Consider the following 22,405-nt stretch of genomic DNA (forward strand, 5'->3'; position numbering starts at 1 on the left):
ATCTTCTATGTTTCTATGTTGGCAATAAAGGGCTCCAAAATCAATGTCTAGCAACTCTCCCTTTCTCTTCCCTTCCCCCTGCAAGTAGATAAGCAGAGATGCCAGATTGGGATTCAGGATTTTGATATCCTTTATCACCAACATTGTGGGGGGGGGGGACTTAAAATAGAGGTGGAAACTACTGAATTATGGGTGGAGAGTACTGATGCAAAATTTGGCTCAGGGTGCCACAGTCCCTTGAGCCAGCTCTGCCACGGCCCCTCCCACCTGTGATAGCTAACTCACCCCAAAGTCATTTCATCAGAAAAATACTTAAAAAAGTGTAATTGGACATCATGCTTTTATTTACTTTATTCTTATACAGTATATTTCAATAATCTTTCATTCTAGATCAGTGGTTCCCAACCCTGTCCTGGAGGATCACCAGGCCAATTGGGTTTTCAGAGTAAAATGGCTGAAAAACATACTCTGACTAAGAACTGTCAGCTCTGAGAGACACTATTGCTTACACTTCTGCTTTCCTGAAGGCACAGCTGGAAAAAAAAACAATTCTAGTGAAAAAGGGATCCTGCCCACCAAGTTAGCAGGGTCAGCTGCTAGAAGTTTCACAAGAATAAAGGATGTTGATGGAAAACTTCACTACGATGCTGACGGGATGCTTCGCAAGAATGGAGATGTGAAAACTTAAGTGAACTAACCACAGAGCTAAAAAGCCAGTAGACCCAGGTATTCAAAGGATGAAATCTGATATATTAACAGGACATTTACTGGGAAATAGAATAGATGTAGATACAAAAAGGCGTGACACACAGTATCACTCAGTAATATTAACCAATCAATAGATTAATAAATGAGATAATAAATATAATTAACCAATGAAAATGTTAAATGTAACATGCACCAGGGTGGGCCAGAGTTGTCAGAATGATATAAAAGAGAGCTCCTTGGACCATAGTTTCAGAACTCATCAGAAGTTCTCCACCAGTCTGGCCAGCCTGGTGTATGCTCTATTACTCTGTATGCTGTATGATTTGTTCCTATAAGCTATTGCTGTTTGATTATTAAATTGATATTATCTGAACCAGCATAAAGAGAGTCAAGTGGTCTATCAGTGGAGGCCGTAATAGCCGGCTCTTCATCCCTCTGACCTCAATGCCCATCTTGATCGAGAGACCTCCCATAGCACTTGAAAACAAATAGGGACCAATCTATATAAAACTTGCTGCACTAAGGTACACTGGCTACCTCTGAAACAAGGAGTTCATTATAAAGTAACGTCTATAGACGTTACTTTATAATGAACTCCTTGTTTCAGAGGTACCTTGATGTTTGCCTTTAGATAATTGTTTTTCAGTACTTAAGTTACCATCCTAGAAAAACAACTGACAGTATGCTCCACTGAACAGGAAGTAGCAGCAGGACCTTTGCAAAGGTATTAAATACCTCAGACAAACCTGCAGCTCTTCCCTACAATTAACTTTCAGATCACTAAGCTTCTCACTGACATTTCGATAATTAAGATAACAATCATGATCACTCCTTAATAGAACGTTCTTGTAATATATACTTGGATATAATGTTTTGCAATATTAAACATTGTTTCGTAGATAAAAACATACGGAACATTTCCAAAATACATTTACTGGTACCCTGTGAAAGCCGACCACCCTCCCTGCAGGTGAAAGTGAGCACTGATGGTCCTTTGAGTGTGAGTGGCTCTCAGGACCCATTTTTCAGCCTTAATTGCTACTATTCTTTGCTGACCCCCAGAAGCTGCTGCCCAAGGCATAGAAATGGACGGTGGCAAGACAAATGCGCGCAGACATTTGGGCATAGACAATTGCGCTCAGGACAGATCCGCACTAGACAAATACGTGCAACACAATGCTTGCATACTTTTGTCTTGCGAGATATAGACCTGTGTGCATTTGTCCGCGTGTGCCTGTCTTGCACGCAATCGACTTGCATGCTTTTGTCTTGCGCGATGTAGACCTGCGTATGTTTGTCCGCACACGCCTGTCTTGTCTATTGCTCAAGTGTCCTGCACGCAAATGTCTGCGTGTATTTGACAAATTGCATTTGTCTTGCGCGCATTTGTCTATGAACCGAGATGTTTCTGTGCTGATTTTTGTAACCATTTTATTTTGTTCCAGAATCAATGTTGGCAAAATTGTGCACTCTGTGTAATGATGATGCACCTTTAAGAACTGCTGCAGATCACAGATTAGGGTTACCATATGACTCCAGGAAAAGGACAGATTGAGGCATACGATTGTTAGCAAATTATATTTACTCATAAACAACAGCTCATCCCTATCTAAGCGAATGCCTAATCTGTCTAATGGTTACGCTGGGCTGAATGGGAGGAAGGAAAGGGAATGAGGACTTGTATACCACCTTTTTGTTGCTTTGGCAAGAGAAAGAGAGGGTATTTTCTTTTTTTTTAAATATAAATCTTTATTGATTTTTAAGACCAACAAAAGTGCAGTAACCGTATATTTACATTAATCAGCAAGTTAAACACTTATAATCATAATCAATAACACTGTATAGAGAATAAATCCCCTCCTTTCCTTCCATTACATTTCATCAAGGATTAAGACAAAGCAAAGAAATAACCTCCCCCCCACCCCACCCTCTCACCCTTCCCTGGATGTGTGTGGAAATAAACAAAAATTAAAGACAACTATAATGAAGTAATAAAAGACGTCAACGGGCCCCAAACCAGTTAAAATAAATTGCTATGTCCCAACATGTCAGCATTCATTTTCTCAGCTTGAGCATAAATTTGCCCACCAAAATGGAAAATTGAGGCGATTATAATTCTTCCAATTATGAGTTACCATTTGCATGGCTATCCCGGTTATAGTTAGGAAAAGCCGGCATTTATATTGGTCCATGGGAGGCTTAATATGCAATAATGTTCCTCATATGTCAATGGAATTGATGACGCCAGTATGATATTAATCTGTCCCCATATTGACTTCCAAAAGTTGAGTATCAAAGGACAATAGAACAACAGATGATCCAGTGTCCCAATGTCTATAAGACAGTGCCAGCATCTATTAGATTTAGAACTGTCTAACTTTTGTAACCTAACAGGGGTCCAAAAAGATCTATGTAACAAGAAAAACCAGGATTGTCTCATAGATGCTGATGCTGTATATCTCATCCTCCAAGTCCAAATTCGTGGCCATTGAGATGCAGAAATATGTTGCTTTATCTCAATGCTCCAAATGTCTCTAAAACTAGTTTTTGGTTTTTTATTCAAGAATTCAGATATTAATTTATACCACCGGGCGGCCTGATGTCCTAGCAAATCTGTCTGGAAGCATAGGACCTGCAAGCTACAATGATTTTTTAGATTTCGCCATTCAGGGAACCCCTTCTGAATGGCTTGCTTCAACTGCAACCACTTATAATTTTGAGACTTTGAAATACCAAATGATTGTTGCAGTTGTGAAAAATCAAGCATTTTCCTATTTGATAAAACATCATCCCAGACTTGCCAATCTGAATCTTGGAGTTTAGCCATAAGAATTGATGTGGATTTCTCTATTGGAATATCTGTTAATTTGTTAATAAATTTCAAGGTTTTCCAGGTGTCAAATAAAATACTATTGTCCTTAACATATCTGGGTAACTTGATACTCAACATATGAAACAATCGTAATGGGGGCATAAGTTGCCACTTTAAATACAACCAATCATAGAGATGTCCCATGAGCTCAGGAAGGATCCAATACATACCCTGATGCAGTATATAAAAATTTGGGAAATTTACCTCACCTTACCTCATCTTTTGTAAAGATACTAAAGCAATTCGAGCAGTTTTACCCAGCCAAATAAATTTAGTAAGAATACTATTTAACTTCTTATATAAGGACCCCTTATAAAAGGACCCCTGGAAATAAACTGGCAACATACCCATTTGTTAGCAAACCACAGGCAAAATCATCATGTTAACTGTTTGAACTCTCCCCCCACTAAGACAGATGTAAAGGGTTCCATTGCTCACACATTTCTGTGACCTTCAGCAATAAAGATTTTTCATTTACTTTCATTGTTTCTTCCAGTGTTTTTTGAATCCAAATACCTAAATATTTTATACCCTCTTCCTTCCAAAGAAAAGGGAATGTATCAAATAATCCTTTTGGAAGTGTACATTTAGCAGAAGAATCTCCGATTTACTCCAATTTATTTTATATCCAGAAAATTTCCCAAATCTGTCAATCAAATCCAGTAAATGTGGAATGGCAGTTTCAGGATTCCTCAAATGAAGCAAAATGTCATTTGCATACGCAGAGACCTTATATTCCCGACCTGCATAAGGAATACCCTGAATCTCCCTTGCTTGTTGAATAGCCAATAGCAAGGGTTCCAGAACAATATCAAACAGCAAAGGAGATAATGGACACTCTTGTCTAACTCCCCTCCCCAGACGAAAACGCTCTGAAAAAGTATTATCTAATATAATAAAGCCCTAAGCGTGCATGCGCACTCCCACCTGCGTGCTCCCGTTTTCTGTGTGCTGTAGGGCACCACAGATAGGAGTGCGCATGTGCGAGAATCTCCCTGAGGCGGATGTCGGCCGTCGCGGATGCAGGCCGCAGCGGCGGCTGATGGCCGTGGCGGCTGCAGGCCGCGGCGGCTGTCGGCGGCTGCAGGCCGTGATGGAAGATGACACGATGGAAAGTGGCAGCGAGCCACAGTGTCTCCAGCGACCGTGTCAAGTCTTACTCACTGCTTTTACAGAATCTTCTATTCCAAGAACCTCTTTAACATGCTCCCAGTGGGCTTCTCCTCCTTCAGCTGGTTTGAGTCATAGATAGTTCCAAACATCCATCTTTCTTCCCTTCTCTGCTTAACAGACCAGCTTTTATAGAATGATTTGGAAGGTTCTGGAACTGATCCATCCTGGAATCACATGGCTTGCTCAGCATTCCTCCCTATGGGCATTCTCATTTGCTGAGGGCTAATGGAACCTTTTCTCATTCCCCTTCCAAATGAGAATCCAGCCCATGATTTCCATCTAATATAATAATCTAATATAATAAAGCCCTAAGCGCGCATGCGCACTCCCACCTGCGTGCTCCCGTTTTCCATGCACTGTAGGGCACTGCAGGTATGAGTGCGCATGCGCGAGAATCCCCCGAGGCGGATGTCGGCCGCGGCGGCTGTCGGTGGCTGCAGGTTGCGGCGGCTGTCGGCAGCTGCAGGGCGTGATGGAAGATGACGTGATGGAAAGTGGCAGCGAGCCACAGTGTCTCCAGGACCGTGTCCCTGCCTCTCTGTTTCCGGGCTGTGCTGGGAAAGGAAGGGCTGAGGACAGGGCTTGAAGAGGAAAGAGAAGCGCCTGATTCGGCAAGTAACTCAACTGCTGAGGAAACTGCTCCCTCTAGCTGATGGAGAAGCCAAGGAGCCAGAAAGAAAGGTGTGTGTGTGTGTGGGGTGGGGTGGGGGGGACGATACAGAGGATAAGAGAGAAAGAAAAAAAAGAGACTGAACTGAAGGATAAGAAGGGAAATTAAGATACAGAGGAAGGGATAGAGAGAATATTGTAATCACATCATATGTCATATCTAATATAATAAAGCCCTAAGTATGCATGTGCACTCCCACCTGCGTGCTCTCGTTTTCCGTGTGCTGTAGGGACCTGCAGGTAGGAGTGCGCATGTGTGCGGCGGCATGGAGCCTGTCGGCCGTGGCGGCTCTTGCCGTCTGAAGGATAAAAACCCAAAAAACCCCAGAGCTCGCTTCGGGTCCGGCAAGGGCTGCGGGTCCTGAAAACCTTCCAATTCAAGCCCTGATTTGCTGGGCAGTAGAAGGCCCCAAAGCAGCGTGTGTTGAGTGCTGCAGATGCTGCTAGAATCGGAAAGTTTGTCAGGACCGTGGGAAGGGAAGGGGGGGAAGGGACTAAGGGAGCCGGCCAGACCGCGGGAAGGGAAAGGGGGGTAGGGGAAACGCTGCTGCTGCACAGGGAAGTGGTGTGGGAGGAGGGAAATGGAGGGGGAGGGAATGCTGCTGCACAGGGAAGTGGTGGGAGAGAAATGCTGCTGCATAGGAGGCAGGGAGAGAAAGAAAAGAAAAAAGACACAGGGGCAGGGAGAGACACAGAAAGACAGACAGACAAAGTGGGCCATGGAGAGAGACAGATAGCGGGAGGGAGAGAGAGACAGAAATAAAGACACACAGACATATATTCTAGCACCCGTTAATGTAACGGGCTAAAATACTAGTTAATATATAATCTGGCAGAAGGGGAACTATACAAGATTTGAATCATTTGTATGAATCCGGAACCAATACCAAACCAATCCATTGCTTGATACATAAAAGTCCATTCCACACGATCAAAGGCCTTCTCTGCATCCAAAGATACACAAAAGGCCGGATCATCCAAGACCCCAAATTTTTTTTTGATAAATTGAAAAAGTATAAAAAAAGATTTATAAAATGAAAATAATTTATTAGTCTGAAAAGTTTGATAAAAATAAGATGGATTAAGAGGTATATAAAATTAGCTTCCATAGAGTAGTAAAGGGTATGTGTGTGTGGGGGGGAGGGGGGGTGTCAATGAAAGATAACCATTACCACATAAATTAAGGGTGAAAGTCATTATGATCCCTTTAGTGGTATTCTGAGACACTATCCCTCACATTTAAAATATTGACCTTCACCAATTTGTCTTTCTGTGGATCTGGGTTTTGGATGGTTCACATGTTCCACCATAAGTGTAGTAGTTAGAGTGGGATATGGGCCTGTGTCCCCTATCTCTAAGGTTCACTAAACCTAGGATTACCAGACATCCGGGAAAACCAAGACATGGGTGCCTGGAGTGATTTCCAAAACCCAGCAGTTTGTCGGGGTTTTGGAAGTCCCTGACCTCAGGGCCATATCTACATGCACGTGATGTCATTGCGTGTCAACATCCATGCATGCGCAGATATGATCCCAAGCTTGGGGAGGTTCATGTGGAGGTGGAATGGGGGACGGAACAAGGCGGGACCAGGTGTCCTCTGGAAATCTGGCAACCCTAACTACACCGCCCACTAGGCTACATCGGTACATCCCATAAGCCTCTTTTTAGGTAGAACTGAGGTTAATAAAAGGCAAATTGTATTATATTATTACTAGTCTTTAAGCCCGTTACATTAACGGGTGCTAGAGCAGATGTCTGTCTGTCTGTTTTGTTTTCTTTGTCTCTTTCTCCTTGGATGCTGTCTGTGTGTCTGTGGCTCTCCCTGGCCCCCTTTGTCTGTCTGTCTCTCTCCCTGGCCCCCTTTCTCTGTCTGTTTCTCTCCCTGGCCCCCTTTGACTGTCTGTCTTTCTCCGTGGCCCCCTTCTGTCTCCCCCCCAAAGCAAACCAAGATTGCTCCCTGCCCCTCAGCACACCCCTCCCCCTAAAGCAAAGCAAGTTTGTTCCTTGGCCCCCTTTCCCTCTCCCCCACCCCACTACCCTTTGCAGCAGCAGCATTTCCCTCCCACCCTTCCCTGTGTAGCTGCAGCATTTCCCTCCCCCCCCTCCATTTCCCTGTGCAGCAGCATTTCCCTCCCCCACCCCACTTCTCTGTGCAGCAGCATGTTTGTTTCTGGCCAGCTCCCTTACCCTTTCAGCGCACAACAACCAACCTTCCTCTTCCCCGGACCCGATCTCCACGCTCCCGCCCCTGTACCACAGAACACATGAAGCATCCAGCAGGACGGGCAGTGCCCCGCGCCACCACCTCAGCCAGTGACCAGGTGCGGTACCGCAGGGTCGGCAGCCCGTAGGCTCCACTATGAGGTGGTCGTTGCCAGTCGCCATTGAAAGAGCTGCACAGTGACGCGCCTCCAGCTAGCCTAGGCGCCGTGAGGACTGGCACAGAAGCACACCTCAAGGCACCAGGAATCACGAAATTTCAAGAGCGCATGAGTGCTCTAGGGTTTTATTATTATAGATTGTAAAGCCATTCCAGCAAGTAAGTGTGAAAGAAAGAGAATGAGAGAGGCTACCAGACAGTTGCACCTGGGGCAGACTGTCCTCCTGTGCCCTCTTGGAACGCCACTGGGGAAACTACATCTGCTGATAAGCCACTCAGAAGATAGAAAGGTAAGTAGTTGAGTGCCTCAGGGATCAGTGCTAGGGTCGATTCTATTCAATACAGTATATTAGTGACCAATGTTGCTGAAGGTTTAATTAGGGTGCCTCATATCCTTGCACTGGCCTTGCTGCTGACAGTCCTATTAGCAGATTCTAAGAGCTCTCTGCCCTGCCTTATACCTAGCTAGTTTCTTTCCCTGTAGTTTCTAACAACACTTTTGGACTCATCTCTAAATAATTTTATTTTTCTTTTCTTATCTGTAGGGCATAGATTGCTGTAAATGATAAGTTTTCACTATATACTAGTTCATAATCTCCCAGAGTCTTTTGTTATACTCTGTCAAGGCATCTAAAAGCTCTGTTAGTGCAGCTTTTATTATTTGCTCTATATTTTATAGCCTGAATTTCTGAACAAAAAATACACTAGGGAGAGATCAGGTTTGTGCTATTATTGGGAAGAGCCAAAGGGATCTATTTATCATTACAATTGCTGGAATAGTCAGTGCCAGCTATGGAATTTTGCAACTGTTATTGAGAACCTTGGGCTCTATGATGTAATAGTATCCTACTTTAAAAAAATAAAAAGCCCTAAAAATGTTTTCTTGTTTTTAATCTAGAAGCCATAGTGGAGAGTACAAATTTTCTCTGCAATGCTAGTTTCATTGTTATGCAGAGATGCCAAGTTGCCCAGTTCAAGTCTAGAGATTTTGGAACAGTCCTGGATTTCTGAACACCCGATCCTGGTGCATTATGGGACTTGCAGCACTGATTTTAAATAGGAGAGATGCTTATAATGCATTCTAAAAGGGAAACATAATACTTATGAAGCATCTAATAAGCACAAATCAGAACACTCAGATATGACGCTAATTAATACTTTTCTATAATACAGCTTATCCTATAAACAAGGGGTCAAATGAAGATATTAGATGAAGTTATTAGATGATATTAGATTACAATATTAATGAAGTCGTTCTACACTGCTCAAAATACCAATATGCTTGATTCTTTAGCTCAGTGGTTCTTAAACCTATCCTGGGGGAAACACAGCCAGTCGGGTTTTCAGGATATCTGCAATCAATATTCATAAGACTGATTTGCATGCATTGCTTCTATTGCAAGCAAATTTCTCTCATACATATTCAGTGTGGATATCCAGAAAACCTGCCTGGTTGGGGGTTCTCCCAAGATAGGTTTGGGAACCACAGAGTTACTGCCATAGCAGAATTGGGGGGATATAGAGGAAAAATAAGATGCCCTTCCCAAACATAAGAGGCAGCTCATACAAGCCAGAAGGAATATACTGCACTCTTCATGACAGACACAAATGTTGTTTGTCTTTGTTATCTAGAAGGAGGAGGATGTTTTCACATTGGCTAGTGCAAATAAAAGCAGAATATTAGTAGTATATTAGCAGTGCCAGAATTGTAGTGTCTGGGGAACTGCTACAGGAAATGCAACAGTGCAATACTTATCTGCTTGTCCAAGAGGCACCTATGGAACCTAGGGCAATACCCTAATCAACCTGCAATGGTTTCAGCTTTGGATTAGATGCTAATGGAATCAGATCTTGGAGGGGGAGGCAGGGAAGAGGAAAGAGGACAAACATTGGGGTTAGGGAAAAAAAGGGAGAATGCTGGAGCGGGGTGAGCAAGGAGGTGTACGCTGAGGTTAGAGAGAAAGGAGAGAGCACTGGGCCTTTATTATGTTTTTGTTTATTGTAAATGTTTGGTTGTACTCTGCCTTGACCCGTGGCTATTTGGTAGGTTATGAGCTTTGAAAATAAATAAAAATAGAGAATATGAGAGTGTGTGCGAGAGAGAACAAAGAGAGAGTGTGTAAGTAGACAAAGTGGGTTCCCATCGTCTGATAATCCATGCCAATGAAAGTGACAGGGATGGGAGGAGAAAGTTAGCACCTCATGCCAATTTGGCCTTCCTACCTCTTGTTCCCTCCAAATTAAACAGTCAAACAATGCTTATGGCCATTGCCAACTCTTCTGTTTTCTTCTAAGATTATTGGTGCTTTTAGTTCTACCTACTTGTGAAATAAAAATTTGTCCTTGATTTTTCTTGCCTGACAGTTTCCACTTCAAGTTTTAAGTTTTATTAAAATTTTGATGATGTATCGCAATATCCTTAATTCAAAGCGATTTACAATTAAAACAGGGTCTTAATTATTAACTAAAACCAACACAGATGGACATGACGTACCAATACATAAGGGAAGTAGGGAGAACTACAATAAGTATAGTAAAGGATACATAAAAGGAAAATACAAATGGAGGGTAAGAAATTTTAAAAGTATTGATAAAAATATAATAGAAAATTAAGAACTCTTTTTTTTTTTTTTTTAAACTTTTAATTGTTCCTCTGAGCTTCCTGTTCAGTCAAAATCAGTCCTTGTTGAGTGCACAGCATCCCAAACATTCATTCACTGATACCTGGGAGGTGGGGAGGCTAATTTTTATTAATTCTTCTCCCTCTCGAATCCACTCACTACTTCTTATATCTATTTATACAGTATACCACTTATATCCTAAGTGGTTTTACATTCAGGTACTTTATCATATTTCCCTATCTGTCCCAGTTGGCTCAAACTCTATCTAGTGTACCCGGGGCAATGAGGGGATTATGTGACTTGTCCAGGGTCACAAGGAGCAGTGAGGGCTCAGGGTGCTGAGGCTGTAGCTCTAACCACTGCACCACACACTCCAGAATAAGGACCACAGATAAGTGCTCTCTTTGGATCATGGCATTGATACACCTTGAATCCCAGCATAGGTGTTGCTATTGCATGATGGCTGGGATTCTCTCACCCCAGTGGTTATGAACAGTACCTCTTCCAGCATGGTAAGCAGAAACTAGATTCAATGAGCTCTACGTTACCAATGGGTCGCTCAACAGCACCGCTGTTGAGTTTGCAGTTTACATATTTACTAATTATTAGTAAACATCTCTTGTCTGCAGGTTAACATCTATGTTTCTATATTAACCGAGAGCAAATGCTAAAAAAATATTTAAAAAATTGCAAAGAATGGGTTAGACACAGTAGTCAGAAAAATTAACACAGTGCCCTTTGACAGACTATCTTATTACAATCTGTATGCAAATTTGTATCTGAACTGTACATTTGTATAGGGCACTATGTTGGAAAAGCTGGATCAGATTGTATTTTTCTATTGCTTGTTTACACTAATTAAGAATAGGTGAATCACTAACAACATAGAATACAAAAACCTTGTTCTTGTGAAAAATTTTCTTAATTTGTGCTCTGGAACTGAGGATTGCATTTCTCAACATATTGAGATAGTGATGGGATAGATATTTTCTGATCTGTTTTGGAACTGTAGACTGGCCTCTTAAATAAATACTTTGAAAAAGTAGATACATCAACAAGAAAACTCCTCCATGCCTATGAGATAATTTATAAGAATCAATGTAGACTGAGAACTGTATGTTCCTAGAGTTAAAAGAGGAACAAAGGCCTCCAGGACTACTTGACAGCATCAACAGACCCAAATGAACAAAAAATGTTGAAGTATAAAAGTACTTAAAAATGGGAGAATTACCACCTAAAGATCATAAGATGATAAATAGAAATGGTGAAAGCTTAAAAACAACATCAAAGAAAGATTTTGCCACAGATATCTTATATGTGCAGTAAGGGGCTCATAACCAAAACTTAAATATGTCTAAAACCCACCAAAGTCGGCACTTGGACAATCTAAAAGACAGGTCATCCAAGTGCCAATAATTGAAATGGCTTTTTAGAAGTATCCAGTGACCTTTTTAGGCCTCTGAATCCCACTATGCACCCAGAGCTGAAAGGGGCATTTTTGGAGGAGTTGTTAGGGTGGAATGTGGGCCAACTTAGTCATCCTGCCTAGACAGAACTTATATGTTGTGAGTTAGACAATGTAAAGACAGGTATAAGTGCCCTAAAAGTATCCAAAGTGACCAGATAACCACTGCAGAGACAAAGTAATACCGCCCCCCCCATGTTCACAGATCCCATCGCACCCCCAAAAAGTTCAGAATAAAAACGTACATACCTGCCAGCACCTGTGGAAGTCTAGTAAAGCTGCACAGAGGTGGCTTAAATAACCTGGGGGGGAGGGCTAGTGAACCATAGAGAGGAGGACCCAGGCCCATAAGCCACTCTAACCACTACATTCATGGTGGAAAATGTGAGCCCACCATAACCTGCCAAAACCCTACTCTATTGCCATATACAGCAAGTGCCACCTGCAGCCATAAGGGCTATTGGGGTTCTAGACAAGTGGGTATAGTAGGTTTTGGGGGGCTCACCATAACCTTGGAGGATTTGGTGCTTGGACCCGTACCCTTCAATATATTTATAAATGGCCTGGAAATTGGTACGATGAGTGAGGTGATTAAATTTGCAGACGATACGAAGTTATTCAGAGTAGTGAAGACACAGGAGGATTGCGAAGACCTGCAGGCTCGAGAAATGGGCTGCGACATGGCAAATGAGGTTTAATGTGGATAAGTGTAAGATGATGCATGTCGGTAACATAAATCTTATAAACATGCTAAAGCCAGCCAGCCTGCCTGCCTTCCTCCCTCCAGCGCCGATGCCTGCCCCCCTCCAGACAGGCTGCCGCTGCCTACCACTGCTTCAAACACTCCCCCAGTCTGCTGCTGCCCGCCACTACTACAGCAAAGTAAGGTCCAGGCGCCGGCCCACAAACCTTCTTTCCAACGTCAATTCTGATGTCGGAGAGGAAGTTCAGGGCCAGCTTGGGGGGTGGGTGTTTGAAGCAGCGGTAGGTAGAAGCAGTGAGGGCCGGTTCGGGGGATGGGGCAGGCTTCGGCTTCGGCGCTGGAGGGAAGGGAAGCGATTGCCTGTCCTGTTGTCCCCACGGACAGCTTCGGGACGCTGACATTTTGGCTGTGCGTGGGGGACAACAGGACAGGGGATCTAAAAAAGGGACAGTCCTGTTCAAAATGGGATGTATGGTCACCTTAAGCATGACTCCTGATATTTGGGGTTTTTTTTAGTAAAATTCTTATCATGAGGCATTGCACCTGAGAGAAAACATTTCTGGAGCATTATATTTTGCTTGTGAATTTTTATTGCAAGGTCTTAGGGCTCCTCTTACAAAGCCGTGGTAGATGCTCTGACGCTCGTAGGAATTCTATGAAGGTGGAATCATTTACCTCGCCGGCCCCTGTAGAAACCTCTACCACAGCTTTATAAAAGCCAGCGTAAGCATGTAGAGTTATAATATTCTGTGGTATTGAGAATGAAATGCGGACAAAATTTTCCCTGTCCCTGCAGGAACTCATTTTCCCATCCCATCCTGGCGAGTTCTTTTCCTGTCACTGCCCCGTTCCCTCAAGCTCTGTCCTCATCTGCACAAGCCTTAGACACTTTAAAATCATAAGTAGCAACATTCTAGAGCTCAGATTGTGATGTCATAATGCCTCATTCCACCAATGCCTAAGCTCTGTCCTCATCTGCACAAGCCTTAGACACTTTAAAATCATAAGTAGCAACATTCTAGAGCTCAGATTGTGATGTCATAATGCCTCATTCCACCAATGCCTAAGCTCTGTCCTCATCTGCACAAGCCTCAGACACTTTAAAATCATAAGTAGCAACATTCTAGAGCTCAGATTGTGATGTCATAATGCCTCATTCCACCAATGCCTAAGCTCTGTCCTCATCTGCATAAGCCTCAGACACTTTAAAATCATAAGTGTTTGAGGCTTGTTCAGTTAAGGCAGAGCTTACAAATAGAGAATGACATGGTGGTTGTTACCCGCAGCTAGCTGCTGCTAGCTGTGGGTAACCTGCCAAAACGGTGACAAAAACAAAAAGAGATCACCGTGAGTACGGGGACAAGGCCATTCACCGCCCCATGGAGCGGTTAAAGGAATGAGCACATGCGGTGAACGAGCGTGCAGTCTGGCAGCCCCCTCTCTCCCGCTGGCTGTGCATCTCCCTCCCTCCCTTTCCCTTACCTTCTCTTTGTGGTGATTTCTATAAGGCTATGCGTTGTATTGCAGCTGGAGCCTTGAAGTTGCGTCGCGTGTGGCTGCTGGAAAAGTCTCCTCCTACGCAACTTCCTGTTTCCGGTTGCATAGGAAGAGACTTTTCCAGCAGCCAACGTGATGCAACTTCAAGGCTCCGTCTGCAATACAAGGCATAGCCTTATAGAAATTACCATGAAGAGAAGGTAAGGGGAAGAGAGGGAGGGAGATGCACAGCCGGCTGAAGGGAGGGAGCTGCTGGACCGTGTGAAGGGTGCTGGGGGAATGGAGAGGAGAAGATGCTGAAGCAGCCTGAAGGGAAATGGGGAAGAAAGAGAGGGGAGATGATGCTGGGAAATGGAGAAGAGAGAGTGGGGAGAAGACGCTGGAAAATAAGGAAGAGAGAGTAGGGGGAAGATGCTGGAAAATGGGGAAGATAGAGTAGAGAGAAGATGCTGGGAAATGGGGAAAAGAGAGTGGGGAGAAGACACTGAAGGGAAATGGGGACGAGAGAGTGGAGAGAAGACGCTGAAGGGAAATGGGGACGAGAGAGTGGAGAGAAGACGCTGAAGGGAAATGGGAAACAGAGAGTGGGGAGAAGACGCTGAAGGGAAATGGAGAACAGAGAGTGGGGAGAAGACGCGGAAGGGAAGCAGCTGAGAGGAGAAGCAGGAAAGGCAGAAAGAGGAGCGGATCGGAGGAGGTAGAGGGAGAGAGACAGCGGGCGGAGAGCAGTGCAGGGAGACCGGAGGAGGCAGAGGGAGTTTAAAATCGGAGCGGAGAGCATGTAGTGAGATTGGAGGAGGCAGAGGGAGAGAGAAAGGAAAGCGGAGCAGCAAGCAGGGATCCACCAGAGTCGCGGGACAGAAGCGAGAGTTAGCTCCGCCCACCCCCTGACATCACAAGCCCGAACTCACCATATAAGGAGAGCAGCCAACGGCGCGCAGCCGTTCGGCGCGCGGCGCAAGAGCGCCTTTGCGAAGGGCCTCAAGAAGGGCCTCCCTTATAACACTCAACTTATAACACTAGCTAACTAACTCTCAAACTCACAACTTTCTATCTAACCAACAAGCTAACTAACTCTCAAACTCATAACTTCTATCTAACTCATAACTTCTATCTAACCAACAAGCTACTAAAACACTTCTCTCTAGACAAACAGACTTCACAAATCACTCTATTCCCATACCACTTCAACAGGCAGACAGGCTATCCTCCAACCTTTAATCAGCACACTAACCTTTAATCAGCCTGACCTCTCTAGCACACTAACAAACAAACTTCCTTAACTGACAATTAACTAACTGGTAACTAACTACTCTTATCTTATCTAAAAAAAAAAAAATAATAAAAAATTTTATTTAAAATTAAATATTTCATAAATCTTTGTGAATTGCAGGTAGAACTAGAAGCAGCAAGACTTCAATCAAAACGGGTAGTTCAGCCACCGAGAGTACCCAGGGGATGGCTATGGTCCGAGTACAGATGGAAAGGGAACCAGGACGGAGGGCAGAGGCCTCTGTACAGACCGAGGCCATCCCCTCAAAGATGGCTACAGTCTCAACGCAGACAGAAGTAATTGATCAGCCGGACAAAAGCCTTTTGATGGAGCTGAGGAGCCTGAGAGAGGAGGTTCAGCGCTTAAGGAGCATCCGAGACGATGAGACTTTCATCGATGGAGTCATCCAGGAGCTGTCACAGATCACGGAACAGGAACCCGACAAGATCACCCTGGGAACACCCAAAGCATCCAAACCTGCTAACTTGAGACAAACCGTTGGAATGCAGGAAGTTACTGGAGACGCTGACTCCTGGCAGCTGGTGACTTCCTCCACAGGAAAACGCAGAGGACCTAACTCTGTCTCTTTTTCTCACATACAGGGCAGCTCTACATCGACACCTCAACTCGTCCTGAGGAACAGATATCAGCTGCTACAGGAAGGTCCTGAGAACGAAGTACAAGAAGTTGTTCAAGAAGTTGTTCGGCAGACGGTTCCAGCTCCGGAATCAACAGTAAGGCCCACCCCAAAGAAGCGCAGAGTAGTGGTCATCGGAGATTCGCTGCTGAGGGGCACCGAGGGACCAATTTGCAGATCAGATTTGTTGATTGTGATAGAGAATGCAAGTCTCATTGGAATTTGCAATCTCTTAAACTGAAAAGGAAGATCTGTTGGAATAAGTGGCATCCAAAAGTTTCAGTATTGATTTAAACAACTCAATATGTGGAAACTCAGGTTGAAAAGAAACTCCATGCAGTTTTTTCCCGGTTCAGAATGGAACCTGTGTTCCTAGTTCAGCATATGTGAGTACTCATGTAATGTAATAACATTATGAACTGGGGTGCATGAAGGAAACAGTTACAAACACAGTTAGAACATACAAACTCTATATGTATGGTGTCCGTGGTAGAATAGAAACGATGTCCCTAGTGGTTATAGTGTCATTGAAAGTGTTTTATAGTTGGAATTACTGTGAGAATGGCAGCTTTTTACATCCTTTCCATTGACATGAATGGGTGAAATCTGATTTTCTGTTTGTAGCTCCGCCCACGTGTGCAGGTGGGCCGAGAGACCCCCAGAACATATCACCCCAGGTAGTGAGGGATCTACATACCAAGTTTCGTTCAAATCGGTCAAGCCGATTTTGATTTACTGTGAGAATGGCAGCTGTTTACATTTTTTCCATTGACATGAATGGGTGAAATCAGATTTTCTGTTTGTAGCTCCGCCCACGTGTGCAGGTGGGCCGCGAGACCCCCAGAACATATCACCCCAGGTAGTGAGGGATCTGCATACCAAGTTTCGTTCAAATCGGTCAAGCCGTTTTTGCGTGATCACCGCACATACACACACACATACATACCTCCGATTTTATATATATAGAAGATAGATAAGCTAAATATTGCAGTATTGAGGCTTGTATGGATGCTGCGGGACGGGGACAGTGACGGGTACGGTGGTTGCGGGGACGGGGCAGTGACGGGGCCAAATTTTCCCCCCATGTCATTCTCTACTTACAAGAATGGGGCAGCGACAAAACTCGCGGGGACGGGGAAATTGAGTTCCTACGGGGGAAAATTTGTCCCGGTCTCATTCGCTAGTATTGAGTGCACAATCTCAGATTCGTGAGGCCTTAGTGGCACGAGAATAAATCAGAGCAGCACCGCTCTTAGTAAGATGACAAAAACCAAACAAACCAAACACCACCAAAAACGCACGCGTGCCTAGCGAAAAGAAAACGAGGGTGAAATACTACTGCGCAGGCGTCAAGCTCGTGCCATTTTCCCCGCTCCCCCCCCCCTTTCAGGTCAGTTCTGTCTCGCGCCGGGAACGAGCACTGTGGCGCGCTCCCTATCTACCGCAGAGTGTGGTGGCGATAAGCCTCTTCCCGACCATTGGTAGCAGCACAGACTAGGCTGGAAAAACACCGCATTTGGAAACATGGCGACGGCTGGAGCGGGCTGTGGAGAGCGGCGGCGGTCGTTACCTCTAGCACTCCCGGTAGCGCTTCTCCTCCTGTCGGCCGCCGCGACCCTCTGCCAGGCTGCAGGCACGCTGTGGCTCTGGGGTGGCGAGTCGTCCAGCCGCCCCCAAGATGCCGGCTTTAAGGTGTTGAAGGTCCCAGGTGTTAGGGCGGTGGGTCGGCGGCTGAGGAGCCCGAGGAGCGTCGTCCAGCCTGCCGAAGCCATGCAGCTGTGTGGACAGGTGAGAGATTAGCAGCGTGCCCCCCTGCCCCCCCCCCGGGTTATCGTCATTCCGCCCCTTTCCTTTTCGCCTCGGGTTCCACAGGTGCCTTCCTGCTGGGGACCAACCTGTCTCTGCACCTTTAGCTTTCTTTTCCCATCCTCGCACCTGAGCTGATTGTCGGTCCTGTTGCATTCGTTCATCCTAGGTTTCCTGCTGTTCTGTTTCCCAATCCCATGTGCATTTATTTCCGCGATTGTTAGTATTACTATGGAGATACACATAAGTTTTAGCTCTGATGCGCAGCCTTATATATATTTTTTTTCAAGAGTTGATTCAGGCGAGTCAGATTGTTGAGTTTAAACATTTTGATTAATTGATTGTGTAATTTTTTTTTTGTACGAAATTCCCACAACAAATTTGCAAGTTCTGCCCATATTTTAAAAATTCTGAATACTCTTTGGCCTTATCGTGTAATATAATCATCTCTGTTCTTGTATAATAAAAATGCAAATAGTGTACTGTAAATAATTTTCTCCCAACTTTCTCACTGCCCCCTGCTGGCTCACTTCTCTCCATTTCAGTTTTTATTCTGTTTCTTCCCTTTACCTTCAAGATTCCTAGCTCTTTCTTTATGCACTGGACCCAGGCCAATCCTGCATTGAACAATTGTGCTTTTTTGATCATGGAGTCACATTTCAACCCCTACTGACATATGCAAATTAGTCCTCTGCACATGGCCTCACATTTCTTATCCCCCATGTACCCACTCCAGGATTGTTCTCTATCCAGGAAAGACCCCCTCCCCCATAATGCATTTTCATACTCTCTACTTTCTGCTTTAATCATTTGGGCTGATGCCGCTACTGAAACCTTGTTTTACCTCCTTTGTGGCTAATATAGTACTTCCTCATTCTTGCTTCTGCATAGGTCCTGACATTGGTTCTATTGCTTTCTCATTGCAATAGAGTTGATTATGCCCAATATAGCTAGCTGCAAGGAGGAAGCAATGGAATGGAACAGTAGTCAGTCGAAACACAAACTCAATTAAAACTTTTGGGAGGGGATGGGATTCTGATGCATGCTTTGTACAGGGCTATTGCAGTGTATGCGTGGTTTTGGTTGCACAGGTTTTTTGGGTGCACAGTTGAGGGAGAAAAAGGTTTAGTACAGAAGCTAACCCTGCTCAAAGCCTTGTGTTAGACACCAGCAGACAGCACATTAAAATCAGTGATAATGAGACCATTAGCTATTCTGCGCAGATGCAGAGAAGTACACAGAAGTCTTAGGCTGAGCACAATGCTGGGGCTTTAATACCAAATCTGAGGAGATGTAGAAGGGTTGGCTTTTTCTTTCTGCAGTAGTATGTGAGGATTTAATGTGTGAATTAATAACTTTTTTTTTTTTTTTGGGAGGGGGGTCCATGAAGAGCATGGGTGTTTAAAAACAAAACAAAAACAGGGGAGGTATGCTTGGAAGAGTGAGTACATGGTTCTGCTAAGGACATCTAGAGCTGTGCAGAGAAAAAATTGTATCTTCACATATCTCTGCATGTGCTAGAATGCTATTCTTCACACATATATCGGCATTACTAAAATATTATGCTTAGAATAGCTTTCCAGCACATTTGTGGATATATGTTGATAACATGTTTTTCTGCTCAGTAAAGCATGCAGCCCTAGCTACCCTTAGTTCAGAACTGTATGCATGTATCTGATGTACTCTCCTGGGTTAGCATAAAATCTACTTTACTACTTGGAATCTAGCTAAGTACTTGGGACTTGGGTTGGCCACCGTTGGAAACAGGATACTGGGCTTGATGGACCTTTTGGTCTGTCCCAGTATGGTCAATTCTTATGTTCGCACATAATTTGCTTACTGCATAAGCAAACAAAAATTTGGCATTACATGTTCGCTTTACAGTTCCTAAAGCAAGCTTAACTTTAAAGTTTATAAGGAGATGATAGAGAAAACTGGCAAGGATCCAGGAAGGGCTCACAGGAAAAAGATTATAATTTTTATTTTATTTTTCTCTCTGTTGTAGTGATCGCAAAAGAGATTTCTGTGGATATATACACACAGCTCAAATGGCAAGCACTGCTTATCTAAAATTGAGATAATGTCTCTTTCTTCATTCTAGAAACTATGCCTTGATATTGAGACTGTGGAAGGCAGCGATCTTGGATATTCGGTGCCGGGGCCATATTCGGACCAAAGTTTGCTGCTTCGGACTTAGCCAGCCAAGCCAATATTCTTTGGCTGACTGGCTGGCTGACTAAGGCAAAACAGCGAAAGATAGACCTGCTTTTTAGGTGGGTTGTGTAACATAACTGGTCACCAGCTAACCGAATATGCAGCAGGAGATAGCTGGCTAAGTACCACTGAATATCAGAGTGGGGGGAGGGGGGCTTGGAAATTTCCCAATGCTTCCCTTTAAAGCAGTTTTCCTCAGCGGATGAGTAACCCAGAAGTTAAGCAGGAGTTCTCGGCCCAGTCCTTGAGAGACACCTAACCACAGTGGTTTTCCAGGAATCCACAATGAATATGCATGAGATAAATGCATGCACTGCCTCTCTTGTAGATTTATTGTTGGATCCAAAAACTGAACTGGTTCTGTGTGTTTGGAGTACTAGGTTAGAACCCTTGGGATAAACATCTAGTGACAACCAAGGAATCATGTTCAAATTCTATTGTTTCTTTTTATGGTCTTGGGCAAATCACTTAATCCTCTATTGTCTCGGGTACAAAAATTGTATTGTAAACCCTCTGGAACAGGGAAATGCCTAGCATACCTGAATGCAATTCACTTTGAGCTACTGATGAAAGAAGTGTGAGCTAAATCTAACAAAATAAACTATTTTAGTTTATCTTAAAATCGAATAACCTTATATGATGGAAGAGAGTACAGAATAAGTTCTTATTATTAACTAGTGGTTTCCTTTCCTTACTCCAGTAAGAGCTATTATTCTTGTTGCTGCTGTTTTAGAACTTAGGTTTTTGCTGATTTTAGCAAGACATAATGGAGGCATAAATCCTTTTTAAGTTCGGATCTACTGAGGATAAAATGCAGTAAAGTTACAGGAAGTTACACAGCGAATCACCACTTGCATACTGTATATAGGAGTATGCAGATTGCAGAGTAGACGCTATTGTTTTGTTTAAATTGGTGTTGGCTTTTTTGTATAAAGTTTGCATTTGTTTTGGAGGTGATATTCATGATTTGTTGTTTTTTGTATTACAGGTAGATAGCTAAAATCTATAAATCCTGTTTAGACTGCTATATTCAAACCTGATAGAAATTTTAGTTATGGGATCACAAAAGTGTTGATCGTTATTTGTGCAGCTGCTAGATTTCTTTTTAAGTAACTCTTTTGTTATTGCTATTTTTCATTTGAGCCTGAATAAGAGTTGAGAGATTTCAACTTTTCTCATTCTAGAAGAGGTAGTTTTATATATGGAAACAAAAAATTTTCAATAAGATGCTTATGAATGTACCTTGACGGTTGAAAAAAAAAAAGTCCAAATTTGAGAGGCCAGGTATCGCATAAACCCAGAAAAAATAGTCCTATTGCCAAACCATAAAATGTATTATGAGCAGAAAAGTATATATAAAAATGAACAAAAATCCAACACAACCATGTTTCATAAAATGCCTCTATCAGGAGCAAAATAATGGCAGTCTAAAAGCTGAACAAACAAAAATAGTTTTATTCATTTGTTTTTATATTTTTCTAACTGCACAGCATAATCCATTCAACTAGAAATCGTCCAAATAAACTCATATTTCACATAGTAAACAGTTACCTATGCTGGGTCAGCTTCAATTATAATTAGTCCAGTAATAGCAAATATATCACTACAAAGCAAAGCAGTGTCATATATAGTATAGCCTCTAATTTTTTGCTGTCCCTATATAAAAGAGAACTAATCAAGTGGCAAATAGAAACTAATAATAAAAAAAAACTTAATCAAAATATGAATAAAAATGATGGTGGGTGGGTCTATGATCAAGTAACAAAAAAAAATCTCTTGAAAAACCTTTCAAATATATAAACACAAATATCTAAAATTAAACAAGGTATATGTAATGTGATTAAAATTACCGGTATGTGGATGGCTGAGTATGAAAATACCAAGACTCACTAATTCTGATCTCAAGTGGGGACAGTCTAAGGCAGACATGGGCAACTCTGGTCCTCGAGGGCCAGAATCCAATTGGGTTTTCAGGATTTCCCCAATGAATATACATTGAAAGCAGTGCATGCAAATAGATCTTATGCATATTCATTGGGGAAATCCTGAAAACCCGATTGGATTCTGGCCCTTGAGGACCGGAGTTGCCCATGTCTGGTCTAAGGGGTCAGTATAATAAGCTATGCTTGTCCATTAGTGAGATGTTTTACTTTGATTTTCCTATTCTAATTCTACTTTGAAGAATCAGTGAAACTATCCTGATGAAGGGTAGTGCAGTGGGTATGCAAAAATGACTAATCAGAAATTGCTCCTCATGGGTTTTACATGACATGGGAAAAAAGTTTGTCCCCATCTATAAAAGCCTCGAACAGTTATTTTAGATTTAAGTCTTTTATTAAAGTATAAAAAGGAACAATATTCTGTGCAACTATTGTTTATAAATCACA

The 22,405-nt window shown here is 43.2% G+C and overlaps 1 protein-coding gene across 2 annotated transcripts in view; it reads left to right on the top strand.

Annotated features, from left to right (window-relative positions):
- The first annotated feature begins 17,389 nt into the window (after positions 1-17,389).
- SORL1 (sortilin related receptor 1) overlaps positions 17,390-22,405 on the top strand; it is a 240,475-nt gene continuing 235,459 nt past the window's right edge. Inside the window, exon 1 of one of the 2 annotated variants that reach the window (XM_033918566.1) lies at positions 17,390-17,786. In XM_033918566.1, coding sequence (XP_033774457.1) covers positions 17,523-17,786 — 264 coding nt within the window. In that variant the 5' untranslated portion in view covers positions 17,390-17,522. Of the gene's footprint in view, positions 17,787-19,946; positions 20,078-22,405 lie in introns of those variants that run through there. The other variant, XM_033918567.1, reaches the window with a different exon arrangement.

This window comes from Geotrypetes seraphini, chromosome 13 (genome assembly GCF_902459505.1).
Source record: "Geotrypetes seraphini chromosome 13, aGeoSer1.1, whole genome shotgun sequence".
In the NCBI taxonomy this organism is placed as follows: domain Eukaryota; kingdom Metazoa; phylum Chordata; class Amphibia; order Gymnophiona; family Dermophiidae; genus Geotrypetes; species Geotrypetes seraphini.